Source organism: Lissotriton helveticus, chromosome 2_1, assembly GCF_964261635.1.
Source record: "Lissotriton helveticus chromosome 2_1, aLisHel1.1, whole genome shotgun sequence".
NCBI classification, from domain to species: Eukaryota; Metazoa; Chordata; class Amphibia; order Caudata; family Salamandridae; genus Lissotriton; species Lissotriton helveticus.
In genome coordinates this window covers 1,065,569,567-1,065,590,760 of record NC_136059.1, presented here as the reverse complement: position 1 = coordinate 1,065,590,760, position 21,194 = coordinate 1,065,569,567, and the positions used below count along the sequence as shown (strand labels likewise).

General features: G+C 48.3%; 1 protein-coding gene across 1 annotated transcript in view; it reads left to right on the top strand.

Moving 5' to 3' along the window:
• The window catches only part of UHRF2 (ubiquitin like with PHD and ring finger domains 2), a 600,873-nt gene that overhangs the window by 436,880 nt on the left and 142,799 nt on the right, over positions 1-21,194 (top strand). Inside the window, exon 9 of the mRNA XM_078675867.1 lies at positions 8,029-8,133. Within this exon, the coding sequence (XP_078531993.1) occupies positions 8,029-8,133 (105 nt within the window). The remainder of the gene's footprint in view (positions 1-8,028; positions 8,134-21,194) is intronic.

Sequence of the window (21,194 nt, the reverse complement as noted above, 5' to 3'; positions counted from 1 at the left end):
ATTCGGAGCGTGCCATCCTCGAAGTCCTCAGATCCCACCTTCAACAGGTATACACTGCAGACCCAGACATATCCGAAGCTTCTTATCTCCCTTATTTACAGGGACTGACCCTGCTGTCCCTTTCCGCGGCGGACCAGAGGGCCTAGATCGGGCACTAACGTTGGGTGAGGTGCGGGCAGCTCTGGCTCGCCTGCCACCCGCAAAGTCGCCGGGGAGTGATGGATTCCCACCGGAATTTTATCACGAGTTCGGCGTCACATTGTCTCGTCTCCTCTTACAGGTCTTTGTCGAAGCGTTTGAGAATGGGTCTATCCCACAGAGCATGGCAAGTGGGGAAATTTGGTATCAAACAAGGGGAATAAAAGTGGACGGTTGTTTAGTGGGGTCCAATGTACTCGTCCTAAGCAGCAGCAAACAAAGAGTGTTGTACAGAGTTCCCCAGTGGGAGCTAGTGATATAGCTCGGTCAATTTTCTCTCTCAATTGTAGTGGCGGGACAAGTGCATGGTGTAGACCCTTTTCAGAATATAAGGATACCTCACACAGGTTACCGACAGGACAACACCTGTTGTCCCAATCGGTGGCCGTCCAGCGTCATCATCGGTATCCTGCTCCTACGGCAGGCTGGCGGTGCAATGCCCGTCGGGCAGCCCAGGGGGGCTGCACTTTGATGGAGATCTTTTATTCCAAGCCAGCGGGTGTGTGTGTGTGAGAGGGGCCTAAAGAGTGCAATAGTGAGCATAGGGGTGTGTGTGTGGGATTTAAAAAAAAGTCAGTCGAGTCCATTGGGAATGAATTTAATGATCAGGCTCGCTGCTTTATTAAAAATAAGGGGTATTAAGGAGTGATAGGCAATGGGACCAATCCTTATTCAACCCTTCATGTGAATATGGTCGACATGTTTCTTGCCGTAAGGGCAATTCGTCAGGACCTTAGTGCTCATATGATTGCTGGGTATCCTCTGAATTGAGAAGACCCCCATATACGACCTGGGTGGTATCGTACTGAAATGGTTCCAGGCGAGGTACCTACTGGAAACTGAAAAAAATTAAATAAACAGACATACATGATGTTAAAGTGCGGTATTAACAATTTACATCAGAAGGTGCCTGTGTTCAAGGTGACTTGATAGTGCGTGTCCCGTGAATACAACCGCTGTGCCATAACAGATTCAATGGTACTGTGAGAGAGAAGTGATTGATCAAAACAGTGCGCGCAGTTGAGCTCGCTCTGTATGTGGGCAGTCATGCTGTAAGTTTTTAAGCATGCATCTTGGTGCAAAGGGCGTGACTCAACACTATGCAGCTTGCCGAGTCCGGTGTGACACCAATATACCGGGCCATTGGTAATGTTGCGCCCTAACACAGTTAGCTGGTATGGGGGGCCCGTGTATTTGTTAAAAGCTATAAATATATATGTGTAGACTAAAGAATTTAGCCGTACAATCCAAAAGAAACCGCAAAATATAAACAAACAGATAAAATTAAAGTAGCTCATATGTAGTTTGACACTCTGTTATCTGCGTGGGATCGGTGCTAGCGTGGTGGTCGCGGTCACCGGCAGGAAGTAAAAAAAAAACAAAACATAACAATACAAGGAAAGTGCCCTGATTGACATATGCGCGTGGGCGCGAGCAATGTCAATATCGACGATGCGCTTACCCGTTATGGTTGTTCCCGAAGGCCTCACGAGCTGTCCAGGTGGGGCCAGCAGCGAGTGAGGGGTTCCTATAGGGAAAGTAAGGCATCCCGCGGGGTTATTGAGAACGGTAAACACCTTCACGCAGAGCCCCACGTGAAGGGGATCCGCTGGGTAGTGACTATCCGGGCGTCTGGCAAAGAGCGCGCGGATTGTAAAAAATGGCTCAACACCTTACCTCAAGCGTCGCTGAAGGCAGGCATCTCAGCACCTACCCGTCCCACGGTAACACGAAGTAAGGACAGCCGGCAAGGTAGCCCGGCAATCTCCACTGTAGTTAAGGAGAAATTGAGCGCGCACCAGGCGGGGGGGCGTGTCCCTCAGGTTGCTAAGCCCCGGCATGCAAAAGTAAAAAGTAAGAAGGGGTTAGCTCAAAGCGGCGAGTAGGATGCACTTCAATGCGGGGGCCATTTTGGAACGTGCAAATAAAGCTGATTTGTCATCTTAGTAATCATTTAGGGATGGACAAAGGAGTCCAGAATCATGACTATCTGGCGAGGGCAGTCCAGGGCACCCCATCGTTCAGTCCCCGTTCCTCGCACTGTAATCGATGTACCCATCTTTGTTCGAGTCGGAAGAGGGCTTGTTGGTTGAAGTTAGGTACACACTCTAGGACTGCCCACCTGATATTTTCTGGGCGATGATGATTTATTTTGCAATGTTCATACAGTCTGGTGTGTGATTTTTGACACCGAATGTTGCTGTTGTGTTCCATTATACGTTGTTTAACTGGGCGCATGGTCATCCCAATGTATAACAGATCGCAGGGGCAGATCAACACATAAATACACTTGGAACTGTTACAGTTGGTATGTTTGTTCATTATCCATGTGAAGTCGCCTGGAAGTACAATGGTCTTGCCTTGGATGGTCTGAGGGCAGACAACGCAGGACCCACAGCGATAGTGTCCAGTTACTGGAGGAAGGTCCCAGAGAGTATTGGCAATCTGGGTGTTGGTTTTCTTAGGACGGGTGTGGATCAGCGTGTCCTTCAGATTTGCCGTCCTCTTAAAAGCAAAGCGAGGGCGTGGTAGTTCCATCCCAGCAGAGTTGAGAAGGTCCCAATGTGAGGTGATTATTTTTTTGATGAACGAGGAATGTTTCGTGAATGAGGTCAAGCAAACAATCGTGTCCTCTGGCTCCTTGGGGTGTATTTCGAGCAGAGCCTCCCTGTTGTTGTTAAGGGCTCTCTTAGTGGAGGTTTTCAAAAGATGAGTGGGATAACCCCGAGCCCGGAGCTTGGTCTGTAAGGATTGTGCTTGCTGTTTATAATCAGTAGTCGAGCTGCAATTTCTCCGAAGACTGAGAAATTGGCCGAAAGGTAAATTGTCCCTAAGGGATCTAGTATGGTGACTGGTGTAGGGCAATAGACTGTTCCTGTCAGTATCCTTTTTGTACAGAGTGGTACTGATAGTGGTTGGTTCCAGTGATATAGAGAGGTCCAGAAAAGGTATGGATTGGTTGGAGATAGTGCCCGTGAACTTTAGAAACGGGTTTTGTTGCTTCTTATCTCCCTTATTTACAGGGACTGACCCTGCTGTCCCTTTCCGCGGCGGACCAGAGGGCCTAGATCGGGCACTAACGTTGGGTGAGGTGCGGGCAGCTCTGGCTCGCCTGCCACCCGCAAAGTCGCCGGGGAGTGATGGATTCCCACCGGAATTTTATCACGAGTTCGGCGACATTGTCTCGTCTCCTCTTACAGGTCTTTGTCGAAGCGTTTGAGAATGGGTCTATCCCACAGAGCATGGCAAGTGGGGAAATTTGCATGATCCTTAAACCGGGGGCGGATAAACTCGACCCTTCCTCGTATCGCCCGATCACTATGATCAATACAGATGTGAAAATTTTGACCAAGCTATTGGCCACCCGTCTGGCGCCGCATACGGCGCACTTGGTCAATCCGGACCAATGCGGCTTTATTCCTGGGCGTAACACCGCCCATGAACCTACGGCGCTTGAATCACATCACCCACAAGGGCCAGGGGTCAGAAGAACAGACTGTGCTGGTATCCGTTGACCTCGCCAAGGCGTTTGATACGGTTGACTGGGTATATTTGCAAGAGGTCCTCCGAGTGTTGGGTTTGGGCCCCAATTTTTGCCATTGGATCCGTTCTATATAAATCCCCCCGGGCTAGGGTACGTCTTGGAACGGCAGGGGTGTCTCCTCTCACCACTACTCTTTGCCATGACTATAGAGCCTTTTGCCGTTCTGATCCGCTCTGAGTTGTCGCAGTGGGGCATACGGGTGGGAGATACATGTAATATTATCTCACTATATGCAGATGATGCCTTGTTTAATCTGAGAGCCCCAAGAGAGGCGCTTCCAGTATTGCTATATCAGCTAGATAGGTTCGGCGATGAGTCTGGACTGAGACTCAATAGACACAAATCCCTGATTTATCCGTTGTCGGGGCTTGAGTTGGTGCCCCAGGAGGACTTGCCGGAGCTCGGGCTGCGATGGGAAAGGGATAGCTTTCGCTATTTGGGTATTCAAGTGGCCTCAACGGTAGCGCAATCACTGGCCTGCAATATTGATCGGGTGATTAAGTCCCTGCAGCAATCAGTGTCCTTCTGGAACACCCTGCCGCTATCTCTCATGGGTCGGCTGGCCGTCGCCAAGATAGTAATGCTGCCTAGGACACTTTACATCCTTCAAAATACGCTATGTTCTCTTCCCCCTAGGATATTTCGGACCCTGAACATGCTACTTACGTCTCTACTCTGGGCGGACCGGCGCAGTAGAGTAGCTCTTCGTACAGCAGTGCGCTCCTACGAGGAGGGAGGCCTAGAGGCCCCGCGCTTTGACATATTATTATGCGGCGCAGCTGCAACCGGCTGCCAGATGGTTTGCGGATGCAGATGCTTGGGAGATACAACTATTGGCGGGTAGAGCAACGGTACAGGATCTACGGGTGACCTTGATGCGGGGCAGAGGGGCGAGTGAGACTTTGCTCTACGTCGTAAGGCACACGGCAAGCGTTTGGCACCGATTCATAGAGAAAGTTTTGCGCACAGCGCCCTTCCACAGGAACCTGCCGATTTGGATCCTGGCGCCCATGGTGACAATGGAACAACATATGTCCTTCCGGGCCTGGCGAGAGGGGGGCTGCGAATCCCTGGCCGACCTATACCCCATCGAGACCTTTCTAACTTATGAACAAGCAGAGGAGGCCTGCGGCCTTGGTAGAGGGCAGTATCTGCATTATCTGGATCTGCGCGATGTAGTGCGGTCACTTTGGGCTCAGTATCCGGAGGCGCCCCCAATGACTCACACCTTGAATATTCTTCTGTCCTGTGGCAGTGGATGCAGACTTATTTCCCTACTATATGCAGCCATGCGACGGGACTCGGCCCCGCCGGTGCCACCGGCTTGGGCGGCCTGGGAAGCAGATTTGGGTACACCACTGGACCAGGGGCAGCGTAAGCGCATAGGGGCTCTAACACAGAAGGTATCTTGTAATGCACGTTTTAAATTAATACATTTTAATTTTCTACACCGCACCTACCTTACTCCGATCTTACTGAAGCGTTATTCCACAGACAGGGGGGTAATTATGCCAGATGTAGCGTAGAGGGGGCGGGGTTCCTGCATTTGGCTTGGGACTGCCCGCTAATCCAGTGCTTTTGGGCGAGCATTGTAGATCACATATCTGCCACTACGGGCCTCTGCATCACACTGACACCTTTGTACTGTTTGCTGGCGCTGGTCCCTAGGCCAAAGAAACGAAAGCTGTCCTATAGATTATTGCAATTGATGTTTGGTGCTGGCCAGACGCAGGGTGGCTATCACTTGGATGGGACAGAGGGCCCCAGAGATACCCACATGGCTCAGGGCCGTGAGAGAATGGTCCCTAGCCGAAGAAACACATATGCAGTGCAGCAGGAGAGATGATAAATTACAAGAGGACCTACTTGCCTGGCGTAAGTGTGCCCCCTTGGGAGTAAGGGGGCACACTTCCCACAGTGATTCAGAAGGGACGAGTGGTGAGTTATTCTCGCCGCAGGGATCGGGAACAGATGAAGAGACCGGGGGAGTCTCCTAAGTTATAGCTAGTATAGTGCAGGGTCTAGTTATTTACTCACAATTATACCGTTGTATATGTCTGTTATTCTGCTATGCCTCATGGGTTTACGTGTATCTCGGTGAAGCCTATATCCAACAAAAGTGCCTTAATGAGACTGTCGATGTGTATATGTGTTGTTCTGATGCCAATTGGGGGGGGGGGTGTTTTGTAACTGTAACGATATAAATCTGAAAAAGTTAAAATAAATAAATAAAGGTGTGTGTGTGTGTGTGTGGTTGTGTGTGTGGTTGTGTGTGTGGTTGTGTGTGTGGTTGTGTGTGTGGTTGTGTGTGTGGTTGTGTGTGTGGTTGTGTGTGTGGTTTGTGTGTGTGTGTGTGTGTGTGTGTGTGTGTGTGTGTGTTTTTGTGTGTGTGTGTGTGTTTTTGTGTGTGTTTTTGTGTGTGTTTTTGTGTGTGTTTTTGTGTGTGTGTGTGTGTGTGTTTTTGTGTGTGTTTTTGTGTGTGTTTTTGTGTGTGTTTTTGTGTGTTTGTGTTTGTGTGTGTGTGTGTGTGTGTTCGACCCAGATCATAGCACATTCTTGCTGTCGGTGTGTGTGTATATACATATTACCCAGTGGCTGTCACTGAATAGGTATAGTCAGGAACACGTTTCCATAAAAATGTGTTTGTTTGCTCATGAAGCGCCACAGCTTTCATTGCATGGGAGCTGCAGTCATTAGACAAAAAGCAAAAGTGTTTTCTTTGGCGGAAAAACTGTTATCTATCCAGAAGGGCCTCACTGCTTATCTAATCTCTTGGTGAGTGGACTGCATGGCAATTTGCATGTTCATTGAACCAGATGCATTCTGCAACATGCGACCACTTCCACAGAGCCAAAAAGATCAAAGGAAACATTTCAAAGGCAGCTTAGAGGGCAGTTTCACTCTGTCCTTAACTACTCCACAGTCTTTTACCTAGACGGTGTTTTTCAGTCAACCTCTTGGTGGAAATACCATTGTATCAACAATTGCCCTCGCAGGCAATTGTGACAGATGCCTTCCTTACAGAGCGTAGTGCTAAATGTTCACCCTAAATGTTCAAAGTAAAGGATACCAACAAGAATTGTGATACCACATTCATCTTCTGGAGATCACGGCTGCTAATCCAGCCATGGTCTCCTTCTTCCTGTCATTCAATGCTGATTCAATCAGACATTACTACCACAATTCTGTCTGAACAGACAGGGGAACAAAGTCAAAAGTCCTGACCTCAGAAGAACCAGGACCCACCTAACAAAAGCAATAAACCTGCTAGGTGTATTAAATATTGAAGCAGATATGCTCAGTAGAATATTGCAAGAGTATGAAAAGTGTGTCTTAGTTGATGAGGTTCCCAAAAAAAGTATTTTTGTACTTTGACTTGCAACAAATAGCTCTCCGTGCCACCTTAAAAAATGCCATATTTTAGCAAATAACCTTTTGATCAACTGTAGGTGAATATCTTGGTGCTTTTCCACCAAGCCATTTATCACATCAGTACAAATCATGAAGACATGTCAGCTTAAACATATTTCTAATTGCCCCTAAATGATCAAGGTATAGGTGATTAATGGAACACTTCCACATGTACAAGAGCCAAAAAGGAGCCTAAATCTGTTATCTCTGCTACTAGACCCACTTCTTCACCCCCGCTTAGGTCTTTGAGCTCAGAAGTATTCAGTTTGAACAGAAACATTATAGCCACTTAAATCTGCCAAAAGATTGCAAGAACATTTTAAGAGATGCAAAACATCTTTTAGTCATGACTTCCCTTTTTCAACTGGAATATATTATGGATCAGGTGGAGAGAGGGAGAGAGAGAGAGAGAGAGAGTGTGGGTGGGTGTGTTTTGTGTTAGTGTGTTGGCGTGTGTGTATGGTACACTTTGCTGTTAAGGGAATAGAGGTGTTCGTCCTATGTCCGTATGTTGTCAGTGAAAGCTCATTGTTCCTCTTTTTATGCATTGCAGGGATTACAATTATTCAATGCAGCTTCTCATGGATACTACCACATGACACTCATCCACCTTTTTAAAACAGAATTTCTTCTACAAGAGTCTGACACATGTAGGGGAATTTAATACTCTTCTTTATGGTTTTTGAGATCTTCCTACACGTTTCTGTTTCTAAGCTCAATGGATGCCCAAACCTTTTTAATAATTCTGTTGCTTTAATTTCAAAGTGATAACTGCATTGGGCAGATAGCAGTGAAGCCAGTTATTTTCCTTAAGATCATTTTAATGTCTGGAAAGTTTAAAATTAATAGCAATAATGTTTGTTCTTTTTCTAAAGGTGAGCGAAGCAGGAGTTCACAGACCCCATGTTGGTGGAATCCATGGACGCAGCAATGATGGTGCATACTCCCTTGTATTGGCTGGTGGATTTGAAGATGAAGTGGTAGGTTTTAAATATTAATCTTTGGTGCGGATAGTGAGATGATATTTAGGGAGCTCCCATTTACACTATTTTTTCTTTTAATGTAGTTAAACTAAGAAACATAAATATGGCAACTGTGTGTGCTCTGCATGGTTATTGTTTTGCTGCTCCCGAAAAGGTAACTTGTTTTTCTATGTTACGTTATGTCAATATGTAGAGCACACAAATCACCCAGTGAGGTTATACAGGCACTTGAGCAGGTGTGTAGGCTTGTGGTCCTTGCTGAGTTATTCGTCCGCGCCATCACCGATGATTATCTCGTGGTCACAGAAAGCCTAAACGACGATAAAAACTATGAGAATTCTCTCGACGACAAAACTGTCGACCAGAAAGACCTCATAGAAAATGTAGACAAAAGCACTGTTGATGACTGTACTGTCACCGACGGCTACATTGACAAGGTCAGCAATGGTAATCCCGTCGTCGAGAGCCCTGTTGACAACAATGCTGGCGAAAGCTCCGTCGACGACGACAACAATGCCGACGAGATCCTCATTGGCGACAGCACCTCCATTGAAGATCTCAAAAACACCATTGATGCCATTATCATTCATTTCTGTAAAAGAAAGATCCTTTACAGAACCTATATTCCCAGCTCATACATTGCCAAGCAAGGTTTCGCCTTTCCCACCTTCCCATCTCCTAGACTACGATGAATCAGAGGATGAGTGCCCCTTTGGGGTAGCGCATAGTCCCTCTGAATTAAATGGGAAGTAGACGACAATTAATGTTATGGGGAGCATTATTATACTCCAGGGGAGCAAACTCAGCAATATGATGATGAGTACTCTAGTTATGGTCGACAGGAATAGCATGAAGAGTCAGTTCAGATGCCCCTGACCTTGGTCAATAATCTCCATCATATGCTACAAGACTATTAAAAGAGGTCTGCAGAGCTGCTCCTCCACCACAAGCACCAAGACCAGTGTGTTCACCACAAATCCAGACACTAGTCTTGCGCTCACTACAAGTATCAACAGCACCGGTGACCCCATTATGCATTACCAACACTGGCTAGTACATTGACTGAACAGCCAGCGGATGACTCACCGTCCTCCGATGAGGACAAATAAGAAGGCACGATCAGAGACACTTCTTCTGTTTCCAATAAGTGGGATGACTATCTGATCCCAGCGCCATCTTCGCCTAGGCCACCACCAGCAGATTCCCTTCCAGACAACATCTGTGGCTTCCACAACCTTATGGAAAGGACAAGTAAAAGGTTTCAGCTCCCTCTAACAACAAAACAATCAGACTGTTTCCTCTACGATTTTAAAGAGCCAATGAAAAAAAAACAATCAGGGTCATCCTTATTGTGGACTTTAAATGGGAGGAAGACCTCAAGGCTATGAAAAATCCAGTGACTGTGTCTGCAGTGCTGCCTCGGCTGTATAAAAAATAAAAAGCACTGGGCGATTCATCGGCATGTTTGATCATTCATCCCAAACCGGATTTGGTTATAACGCAAGCAGACCAGCGTCACTCTATGAATCCGTCCACCCCTATTACGATACGATAAGACCGAGACGGACGTAGGCTGGATAATATAGAAAAATGCTTCTCTACCATGGCAGCATCTATTGTGAGAGCAGCTTACTCCCTAGAAATAATATGTTTTGACGAGCATATATGGTCTAACATCGCTGTATACATTGATCTCTTGTCAGAAGGTGCAAAAGGCAAAGCCAGAAAAATTCTGCAGTCAAGAGAAAGAACCTACACGGAAATAATTGATTGTGTGGTAGAAATATCTCCAAACCATGAAAATCGACACTGATACGGCAAAATCCTTTGGGACACTGCAGATAAGCAGCCAGCCTGTTTGATGAGCTAGGAGCAGAGGATCATACTCCTACAGAGGAGGTTTTCAGCCATACAGTCAACAATATCAGCCCTTTCAAAGCCAGTATCGCTCTCAATATTCCCAGCTGCAATACAGACAGCAGCCTACAGTTGCCTACAAGCAGGAACTCAGACGTAAACAACCTCCCCAGGGGAGAGACACTGTCAGAAAAGTGACCATACAACAATGCCGGTTACTCCCCGCAATTCGCAAAAAGAACTTGAGGGCTGAATGTCGAATAATGGTTCCACATAATAGACAGAGGGATGCTGGATGTCATCTCAGGTGGGCACACGTTGGAATTAATCACAGAACCACCAAATACCCCCGCTAGAGAACCACCTCAACCCTATCTACCACAGCTTCTTCAGGAGATATGAAGTATGGTAAGAAAAGGAGCAGTAGAAGAGGTCCCAGAGACCCAGGTGGAATCGGTTTCCACTCCAGGATCATATAACCACTAGATCTCCAGGATGCTTACTTTCATATCCCAATTCACGCAAAGCATTGCAAGTTCCTACGATTCATGGTAGCTGGAAACACTACCAATTCAAGGTTCTCCCTTTCAGATTAAAATCAGCTCTCCACACATTTACCAAATGTCCAGCTCCAGGGGCTGCCATTTGAGGCACAAAGGAGTGCAGGTATTTTCATACCTAGATATCCCAAAAGGCAAAAACAGATACATTAACCTGTCTCACACTCTTCAAAGAACTGAGCCTCACTCCGCACAACGCTATTCTATCTCACACCCTCAACAACCTTAACTTTTTTGGGAGGGGTTCTAGGTACGAACCAGGACATGGCATTCGTCTTGTAAAAAGACAGATAAGGATTCAACAGCTAGCGCAAATATTACGCAGAAAAAAGTTTGTTTCAGTTCAACTATACAAATCTCTCCTCAGAATGATAACATCTTGCATTTCGCTAATTCCAGATTGCCTCCTTCACATGCAACCATTACAAGAGGAGCTGGACAAAACAGTGGTTACAGATTCAGCGGTCGCTCAACAGCGTCATTCAAATTACTCCGACCATGATAGCAACCATGAAATGGTGGGCACACAGTATAAACCTATCCAAGGGACTAACATTACTTACACTGGTTTCTGATTTCATAATAACAGACAATAGCATGAAAGGGAAATGCAGTTGCCATTTCGATAATTAGGGTTATTGCCAATGTGGAAATTTAGGGCGGACAGTGGATGCGCGTCTCACCTTCAAGGTAGTTGCTCAGGAGGTTTCAAGTGTCACACAGCTCTCCCGTTGGCCCGCCTCAGGTAAGTCAAGCCTGGTGTGCCCGCAAGTGTTCCCTCAGCATGGGTCGGGACCAACAGCAAGGCAACCAAAGCCAGGCGGCCCGGTATGATTTCTCAATAGCAGTTCGATAGAGTTTCCACGTGGCGTGGCCAATCCCTTACCAGGGCAGCTCCGATGTAGGTGGCGTGGGTTCCCCGGGCTGGCTGGGGGGTCTTCAGTGCAGCTCAAGAGTGGGGCTGAGATTTGGTCAACATGCCCCACAAGTGCCCCTGTTTCTCCTCCAAGGGGGGGTGAAGCCCTCAAAGGGCCCCCAGTCCGGCAACAGATCCTAGGCTTTCAATGATAGCAAAGAGACCACCCTCGCAGCACAGCCGGGTAGATGCGGCTGCCACAGCATAAATCAGCTCCACTCTACTGCCTGCCCCACCCAGCAGACAAGCGAGTAAGTGGCTGCCTGTAGAAGCGTAGCTCAGAGCAGCGGAGCTGACGGGGCCCAGCCTCTCAGTCCCAGGCTACGCCGGCGACCGCCACGTTGTCGCTCCCGGCTCCCCTTGGCTGCAGTTTCAACACAGCCCCAGTCAGCGTACAGGGTCAGCGTCAGCCCACGTCGGCAACTGGGTCTCCAGTGTCCAAGCCTTGATGGGGGGTACAAAAGGGGGTGCGAATGGACGGAGCATCTGAACCAATCAAACACTCACACCCAGTCAAAAGATCTGGGTTTAATCCATCACCGTTCTTTAGCCCACTCTGCCACCCCAGTTCAGACATGGCTATATGCAAATCAGTCTGACCCTGTGCCTCATGGGAACAGTCCAGCCCGAACTGCCAAGCCATGCCTTCCCTGGACCGGAAACAAGCTTCCGAGGACCGGTTTCTGGCATTGCAGCCGTCTTCAGCCCAGCTTGCTTGAATCCAGTGGCAATGTGAGCAAGAGACTCACGTCTGAGCATACCCTGCCACACTTATGGCTTGATGGGGGCCGCTCCAGCACCTTGGCCACACCTCCCCGCCAATCTGTATCTTTTAATCAATAAGTATACTGTGGTTAAACTTTGGGATTGATAAAAACATTGTCCTTTTTTGTGTGACTTGAACCTCAATCTGAACGCTTCTGTAAGTTGTGGTCATAAGTGAGAATACACCGAGCATTTTTTTTACTTAATAGTGGAGTCACACAAGGCTGTATTATGTACCCCTTTTTATTCACTCTTTATGTGAACAAGTTGGAACAAGTCCTGGTAGCAGGGTGTCACAATTTGCCTTTGCTAAGTAGTCAGTCTGCCCCAGCCCTATTATACGCTGATGACACTGTTTTAGTTTCCAGAACTGCCCATGGTCTTCAAATTTTATTGGACATTTGTATTAATTATATGGGCACCTTCGATTTGAGTATTAACTCTATCAAATTTGCAACCATGACAAAAAGACCCAAAAATACCAAATGCAAAACTCACTCATTCAAAGGCAGTACACTCCGCAAAGTTAAACAATTTCCCTACCTTGGTATTTTATTAGATTTTTCCTCTACCTGGTCACCTTTGATCAAGGATAGGAGGCATGTCTTTGCCAGAAGCATCGCTTTGGTTTTTGACTTCACTGCCAAGTCAGGGCATAAGTCGGTGGGAGCAATGGTCGAGATTTACAAAGCAAAATGTGTGCCCATATGGTATTATGGCTGTGACATCTGGGGGCTCGACAAGATAAGTGACTTACTATGCGTTGAGAATGTTTTTGAAAAGACTTCTTGTGCTCCCTGGGAGTTCTTCCACATTTGTCCTTCATGAAGAACTGCGGCATGGTTTTTTGTGTGACACTATCCAGTTGAGGCCTCTCATTTTAAGGCTGTCCATCTGCCTCAAACCTGAGCTAGACCTAAACAGGTTATTTGTAAAGGACTGTTTGAGTTTGAATTATGGCCTTCGGATACTATGGATAGATATGTTAAGGAGAGCTTTTTTAAACTAGGCTGCCCTTCCCTCTTTATTAATCCTGAGAGTATTGTTAAAGGAGGCCTTAACTGGGTGAAGGACACCTTCATTGGTCATCAGCGCCATGAAATGGAATCATCTGCCCTGTCAAAGGTCTCTGTCAGGTTGTATGTGCTTGTACAGACTCCTATGTCACTAAAGCCCTATATTTTATATAATTTTTTAAGTACACGCTAGAAGCTAAACCTGGTACATTTTTTTTGGTTAGTGTACCCAAGGGATGGTCTAGGAATGCGCCTCGCCCACCTGGTCTCTGTTTCTCGACCTCTAAACAAGACATATGTACTTTATCTCAATTTGTCCAATTTTATGACGAGCTGAGTCTGTTTCTTAAGGCAACTTTTAGTTGGAAGGAATTGTACTCAGGCCAGGCCTACATTACTGTTTTTACAATTACTGAGCAACACTCGGATCTGTTTATTTATAGCTTGTTTTTTAAAATTGCATGGTCAGATGAAGGAATTCTATGAATATTGATTAATGGCATATTGTTTTTTGATAATTCTGTATGTGTATTGTTCGGTTTTATATCTGTACTTGACTTTTATGGATTTTAATATTTTAAACCGAATAAAGCATTTGATGATGGTGATGATGGAGTTCTACGTTGATGTTTGCAAAAGTCCCGGTTTTTCGTTTTCAAAATCCTGTCTCCCAACCTCTGCCCCAACACTGACAACCTTTCAGAGATACCGGCTGATGAGCAGTAAGAGGAGAGCAGGCAGTGACAGGAATGGTACGCAGAAACACAAATAGGGCATTGACAGGTGAGCATGGCAGTGATGGCGAGGTGGGCAGAGACTGGAGCCTGGAGAGGTGGAAGTGATGTGCAGTGAGTGAAAGGAGGGGGAAAGTGAAGTAATGGGGGAGAGCTGACCTGTCAAGATACCCGCAATTTGCTGCTGTCATATGTGTTCGAGGCATGTGGGCTGCTAAATTCATATCTATTGCATAGATCGCCGCCTAGTGTTGGGTCCGGATGATTGCACATTGTTGTCCTGGAAGAGTCTTCGAAGTATCACGAGATAGGTGGCTCTCCCCTGGACTACAGTGCGCATGGGCTTCGACTCCATCCCCAGATTGTTTTTTTCCGCCATTGGGTCGGATGTGGTTTCGACGTCTCCTTGTCGGAATCGAAAAAACTTACTTCTTTAAGGCCAAAAGGCCTTCGTACCTGCGTCGGTATTGTTCGCGTGCGGTCTCGAGCTTCATCCGACTCTTCGGTCGGATTTCTGCGGAGTCGAGTAACTCTTCGGACATCGAGGCCCTCTCGTCGCAGCAAGACCCCGACGATCTTACCATGGAACGAAGTCCGTTCAAGTTCTGCCCCGTCTGTGGGTCCAAATACCCACATATCGACGTGCATCCAGTCTGTAACAAATGCCTCTCGCCGGACCACAACGAGGACAACTGCATGGCCTGCTCAAAGTTCAGGTCAAAGAAAACGCTCAAGCTCCGGCGCGCGGCGCGCCTCGAGGCCCGGCGAGCGTCTCCGGCACCCGACGACATATTCGACGACCCCGCAGAAGAAGGCCGAGGCCATCATCTTCAGATTTCACCACCGTCGACGGAGGTCGAGGCCGATCCCGAAGAACACGTCGAAGGACAGAGCCAAGACCTTGAATACGTCGAGGAGGTAGGGGACGACGAAGAAGTTTATGGGGCCGCGGAAGATAGCTCGGAGGAAGAGCTATGCCCCGAAAGTTACATGATTCAGCCACAGGTCACGGGATCGCCACTCGGCCTTACCCACGACCCTGAACCGCTATCCCCGGCCCCGCCTTCTGGCCCGGCCACGGACACACCAGCGGAGACGCCATTGCGCGTATCGAAACCAAAAACTTCGGAATCGACGGCACCAAAGATGGCCGACGTCCCATCGAAAACGAAACCGAAACCTTCGGATTCGACGACACCTAAAATGGCCGACGTCCCATCAAAAATTACAAAGCCTGCTCCCTCATCGACTCCGTCGCCCTCCGGCCCTCCGAAGTCGAAGAAGGCTGTCGAGTCGACAGCGCCACAGAAAGTGGCCAAGGACCCGTCCTCGAAGAAGGTCGTCCATCACGTGTCGAGCACGGTTACGCCGGCAAAGTCCACTCAAGCTGTCGAAAAACCTTTGGACGCGACTGCGGCGCCGACAGGCAAACGCCGGTCGAAGCGAAGTCAGCACAGGACCACGACCCGAAGTCCGGAGGCACTACGCATCGGCACAAAGACACCAAATCTAAAGCAACAGCATCGGCCCCTACGCCTACAACGGAGGCACGGACCGTTGCAGCCGAAGATTCGTCGGCGGCCACCTCGTCGACACCGAGGTCCTCCGATAGTGGCGGACATGGGGCATCGGTTACCAAACCCTCCGCTTCATTCACAAAGCAGGTCGCTGACTCCCTCAAACGTATTCGGGAGAAGGCTTCGTCGTCGACAACTCACACGCCGTCGGCTCCGAAACCAGTGGACGCACCTGCGAAGACTTCAACCAAGCTTCTCTACACTCTGCCGCCGAAGGTGGCACCGAAGGCATTTGCAACCAAATCGGTGCCGAAGATCGCTGAAACGTCAGAACCTTCGACACAAAGTGGCCGATTGGATCGACACCAAGCCTCAGAAGAACACTCTGAGCATTACATCGATGCCGAAACCGGGAAATTGACCCTCTATAAACGAAAGATCACTTCCCAACCATTGGAATCCTATGTCATTTCACTGAAAAAGAAAAGGCCGGCACAGGACGTTCCTGCCCTTGTTGAACCTATTCAGCATCCACCAAGGAGGAGTCCATCACCTTCCCCCAACCAGTCAGGGGGAGAGGACGATAACCAGGATGACCAGTACAATTTCCCAGCTGACAATGACCCTGATGTACAACAGGACTCATATGACGACACTGGTGACCAGGGAGGCCATCTGGTGGTACAGGACCCACAGGGTTTTGGTGCACGTACATCCCCAACTGAGGATTCAGCGGCATTTAATGCCTTGATAGAGCGGGCAGCTGCGAATCATGATGTGGACATGCATGCTGACCCCGTGGAAGAAGATTTTTTGTTTGACACTTTCTCTGTCTCAGAAAGAACAGTTAAAACACTTCCTATGCTAAAAGGTGTCCTTAAGCATGCCCCAGAGATCTTTAAGGAACCTACCAGGGCGAGAGTGGTGAACCCACGTATCAAAAAGAAATACAGACCAGCACCTGGGGACCCTGCATATATTCGGGGACAGTTGCCTCTGGACTCGTTAGTGGTCGCCAATGCCCGCAAAAGGGCGAACTCCCAGACAACGGGTGAAGCTCCTCCCCCAGACAAGGAGTCGAAAGTGCTTGAGGCATCGGCAAAAGGGTGGCTGCGCAGGCTGCCAATATCTGGCGTATATCAAACACACAGGCACTATTGTCACGATATGATAGGGCGCATTACGACACCCTAGAACAGCTCCTTCAACACCTACCTGATGAGTTTAAGGAGGCAGCAGAAATGCTCATACAAGAGGGAAAGCTCATTTCAAACGCTGCAATAAAGTGTGCACTTGATGTGGCTGATACAGCGGCTAGGGCGATTAACACTAGCGTCATGTTAAGGCGCCAAGCATGGCTTCGCATATCAGGGTTTAAACCTGACATTCAAACAACAATACTCAACCAGCCCGTTAATCCTGACAAACTGTTTGGCCCAGATGTTGACACCACCCTCGAGAAAATTAAAGAGGACAATGAGACAGCTAAGTCCATGGGTGCGCTTCAGTCTCAACAATTCAGGGGGAGCACTTTTCGTCGCTCAGGTGCACGCGGTGTTACCAGAGGACACTTGGGTCAACAAACACAATTCACGAAAGGTGGCGCACAATCCTCGTACCCCAAGCAGGGTAGAGGGGGTTACAGAGGTAATAGTGCCAAAGGCAGAGGCAGAGGAAACAACAACTCCCGTTCCTCTGCCGCCAACAAACAGTGACTCTCTGTCACTGCCCCCCGACCATCCAACACCTGTCGGGGGGGAGACTCCAGCAGTTCCTGCCAGTCTGGACATCCATCACCACAGACAGGTGGGTAAGACAGCTTATCAAGTACGGTTATTGTTTGGAGTTGACCTCCACTCCACCCAACATTCCCCCAAGACAACGTCCTATGTCGGCAGAGCACTTGCACTTATTGCAGCAGGAAGTAGTGGTGATGCTGCAAAAAGGCGCAATCGAGCTCGTACCAGTGGAGGAGGAAGGCACAGGGGTCTATTCCCTGTACTTCCTTATCCCAAAGAAGGACGGATCCCTCAGACCCATTCTGGATCTACGCCCCCTCAACCTGTATATACTGTCGGAACACTTTCACATGCTTACACTGCAGCAGATTCTTCCCCTGCTGAACCAAGGGGACTTCCTAACAACCTTGGACCTCAAGGATGCTTACTTTCACATACCACTCCACCCATCCCACAGAAAATACCTCAGGTTCACCATCCAAAACAGGCATTATCAGTTCAAAGTCCTACCCTTCGGAGTCACCACTGCCCCCAGAGTGTTTACAAAGTGTCTGGCGACAGTTGCGGCGCACCTCAGGAGGCAGAGCATACATGTCTACCCTTACCTAGACGACTGGCTCGTTCAGGCGAAGTCGGAACAAAAGTGCGCCGCAGACATGTCCCACACCATTCTCCTCCTTCACAGTCTGGCGTTCTCGCTAAACTACCCAAAGTCGCACCTTCAACAAGCCCATGTGCGGCAGTATCTGGGCGCGACAATAAATACCCTGACTGCTATGGCTCAGCCAAACCCGGTCAGGATCGACAACATTCAGTCGCTGATCCAGAGGTTCAGACCGCAACACTCACTACCAGCGAGAGTGTTCATGCAGTTGATAGGCATGATGGCCTCCTGCATCTTCATAGTCCCGCAGGCAAGGTTGCATATGCGTCCGCTCCAAGAATGCTTGGCAAATCAGTGGACACAAGCTCAGGGACAACTAACAGACCTAGTGTTGGTGACCGGTCGGGCATACAACTCTCTGCATTGGTGAAATCCACACAACCTTTGCAACGGACGACCGTTCCAAGAGCCTGTGCCACAGATTATCCTAACAACGGACGCATCTCTCCAAGGGTGTGGAGCTCATGTGCTCCACTACACGGTGCAGGGACTGTGGACAACTCAGCAACAGAAGTTGCACATCAACTACCTGGAATTGATGGCAATCTTCATGGCGCTCAAGTCCTTCAAAGTACATCTCTGCAACAAAGTCGTGTTGATCCGGACGGACAACATGACAGCCATGTACTACATCCAGAAACAGGGAGGTACTCACTCGCCACAGCTGTCTCATCTGGCTCAGAGCATGTGGAAGTGGGCCATTCAGAGGAACATTTTCCTCATGGCAGAACACCTCCCAGGCAAGGACAATCAGATGGCGGATCTGCTCAGCAGATACAGCCATCAAATGCACGAGTGGGAGATACATCCATCAGTACTACACCCGTACTTCCAACGGTGGGGTCATCCACAGATAGACCTCTTTGCCACAAGGGAAAACGCAAAATGCCAAAGCTTTGCCGCCAGGTTCCCTCACCCGGAATCGCAAGGGAATGCGATATGGATGAACTGGTCAGGCAGATTTGCGTACGCTTTTCCCCCAGCGCCTCTCATTCCGCTGGTGGCAAGAAAGCTACAGCAACACTCGATGACGCTCATCCTGGTTGCTCCAACGTGGGCACGCCAACCATGGTACACCACGTTTCTAGAACTTTCCGTGGTAGCGCATCAAAGGCTGCATCTCTCTCCAAGCCTCTTGACGCAGAACCATGGCGACATTCAGCATCCAGATCCGCAACAGCTCAACCTGGCGATATGGCTCCTGAGGTCCTAGAGTTTGGCTACCTCAACCTGCCTCCTGAATGCATGGATATCATACGGGAGGCGAGAAAGCCCACTACCAGAGCTTGCTATGCAGCAAAATGGAAGCGGTTTGTCATTTACTGTACAGAACACAATATCAACCTGCTGGATGCATCCATTCCTGACATCATCTGCTATTTGTTACATCTTTACAAATGCAATCTAGCGTACGCCTCCATTCGGATACACTTATCCGCCATAGCGGCTTATCTCCAGAACAGGCAGCATCTCTCTGTTTTCAGGGTGCCTGCCATTAAAGCCTTCCTGGAGGGACTGAAACGAGTCATTCCTCCGAGAACACCACCAGCTCCAGTGTGGAACCTCAATGTGGTCCTCACTAGGCTGATGGGCCCACCTTTTGAGCCACTGCACTCCTGCGAAATTCAGTTCCTGACATGGAAAGTGGCTTTTCTCATTGCTATTACATCGCTCAGGCGTGTTAGTGAGCTGCAAGCGCTCACAATCCAGGAGCCATTCATACAAATTCATTCAAACAGGGTAGTACTACGCACTAACCCCAAATTCCTCCCAAAGGTGGTGTCACAGTTTCATATCAACCAAACTATTGACCTGCCCGCATTCTTTCAAAACCCACAAACAGTAGCGGAAAGAATGCTCCATACATTGGACGTTAGGAGGGCGTTGATGTACTACATTGACAGAACACAACACTTTAGGAAAACACAACAACTTTTTGTTGCCTTCTCGGCACAGCACAAAGGCAACCCTATTTCCAAAGCAGGAATAGCCAGATGGATTGTTAAGTGCATTCAAATCTGTTATCAAAAAGCTAAACGTACTTTAACAATACCCCCAAGGGCGCACTCCACACGCAAGTTGGGGGCCTCCATGGCCTTCCTGGGGAACATTCCTTTGGAAGACATTTGTAGAGCAGCCACGTGGTCGACACCGCACACATTTACCAAACATTACTGTGTCGATGTGCATTTCAAGCAGCAAGCAGCTGTAGGACAGGCTGTTCTCAAGACACTCTTTCAGACTTCTGCAGCTGGCACGGGCAACCGCCGTTAATGGAGGGACTGCTATGTATTCTATGCAATAGATATGAATTTAGCAGCCCACATGCCTCGAACTGAATATGCTACTTACCAGTATGCATCTGTTCTTGGCATGTAGGGCTGCTAACATTCATATCGCCCACCCTCCTCCCCGGTGCCCATAGCGGCTGCAGATACTCTCTTGCATTCAATCATTAGCATGGACATCCTTTACACTATTTCACTCCATCTCTGCCACAATGGCTAAAAACAATCTGGGGATGGAGTCGATGCCCATGCGCACTGTAGTCCAGGGGAGGAGCCACCTATCTCGTGATACTTCGAAGACTCTTCCAGGACAACAATGTGAAATCATCCGGACCCAACACTAGGCGGCGATCTATGCAATAGATATGAATGTTAGCAGCCCTACATGCCAAGAACAGATGCATACTGGTAAGTAGCATATTCAATATGCGAGTGTCAAATAAATTCAGCACCAGCTTATCCGCTAAATAAGGTTTTCACTGGCAGACGTGCGGAGGCCTGATTGTAAGTGTAATTTGTAATTTGTGAAAATACTAATCTTCCCTCAAGAAATAAATAAACATTCAATTTTGTGGGCCTTTTTTAAATAGACCCAAGTCAATGTGGTCTAGTTTGCTTTCAAATGCACCAGTATACAATCATTTCAACCTCTCTGCCAACTTCCAGTTCCTCGTGACCTATGACGGATGTTGTCAACGCTGTAAAAAAACGACCATCATTTTGTCTTAAAAAGTAGATGGGCATGGGAGAGGGTATGTAAGGAGAGTAGAGTATTGGCAGGAGAAGCTAGCAGGGAAAAGAAGATATTTGTTGGACCGGTGGACATTGATAGGGAACATGGGCCATGATGGAGGAGGTAGGCGGTAACGGAAAAGATAGACACTGATCAGAGGTTGGCATTGATGGAGGTGGTAGGCAGTGATGAACATGGACATGAAAGTCGCATACTGAAGGGAGAAGTAGACACTATCAAGAAAGGGGGGCAGTAAAGAGAGGTAGGGA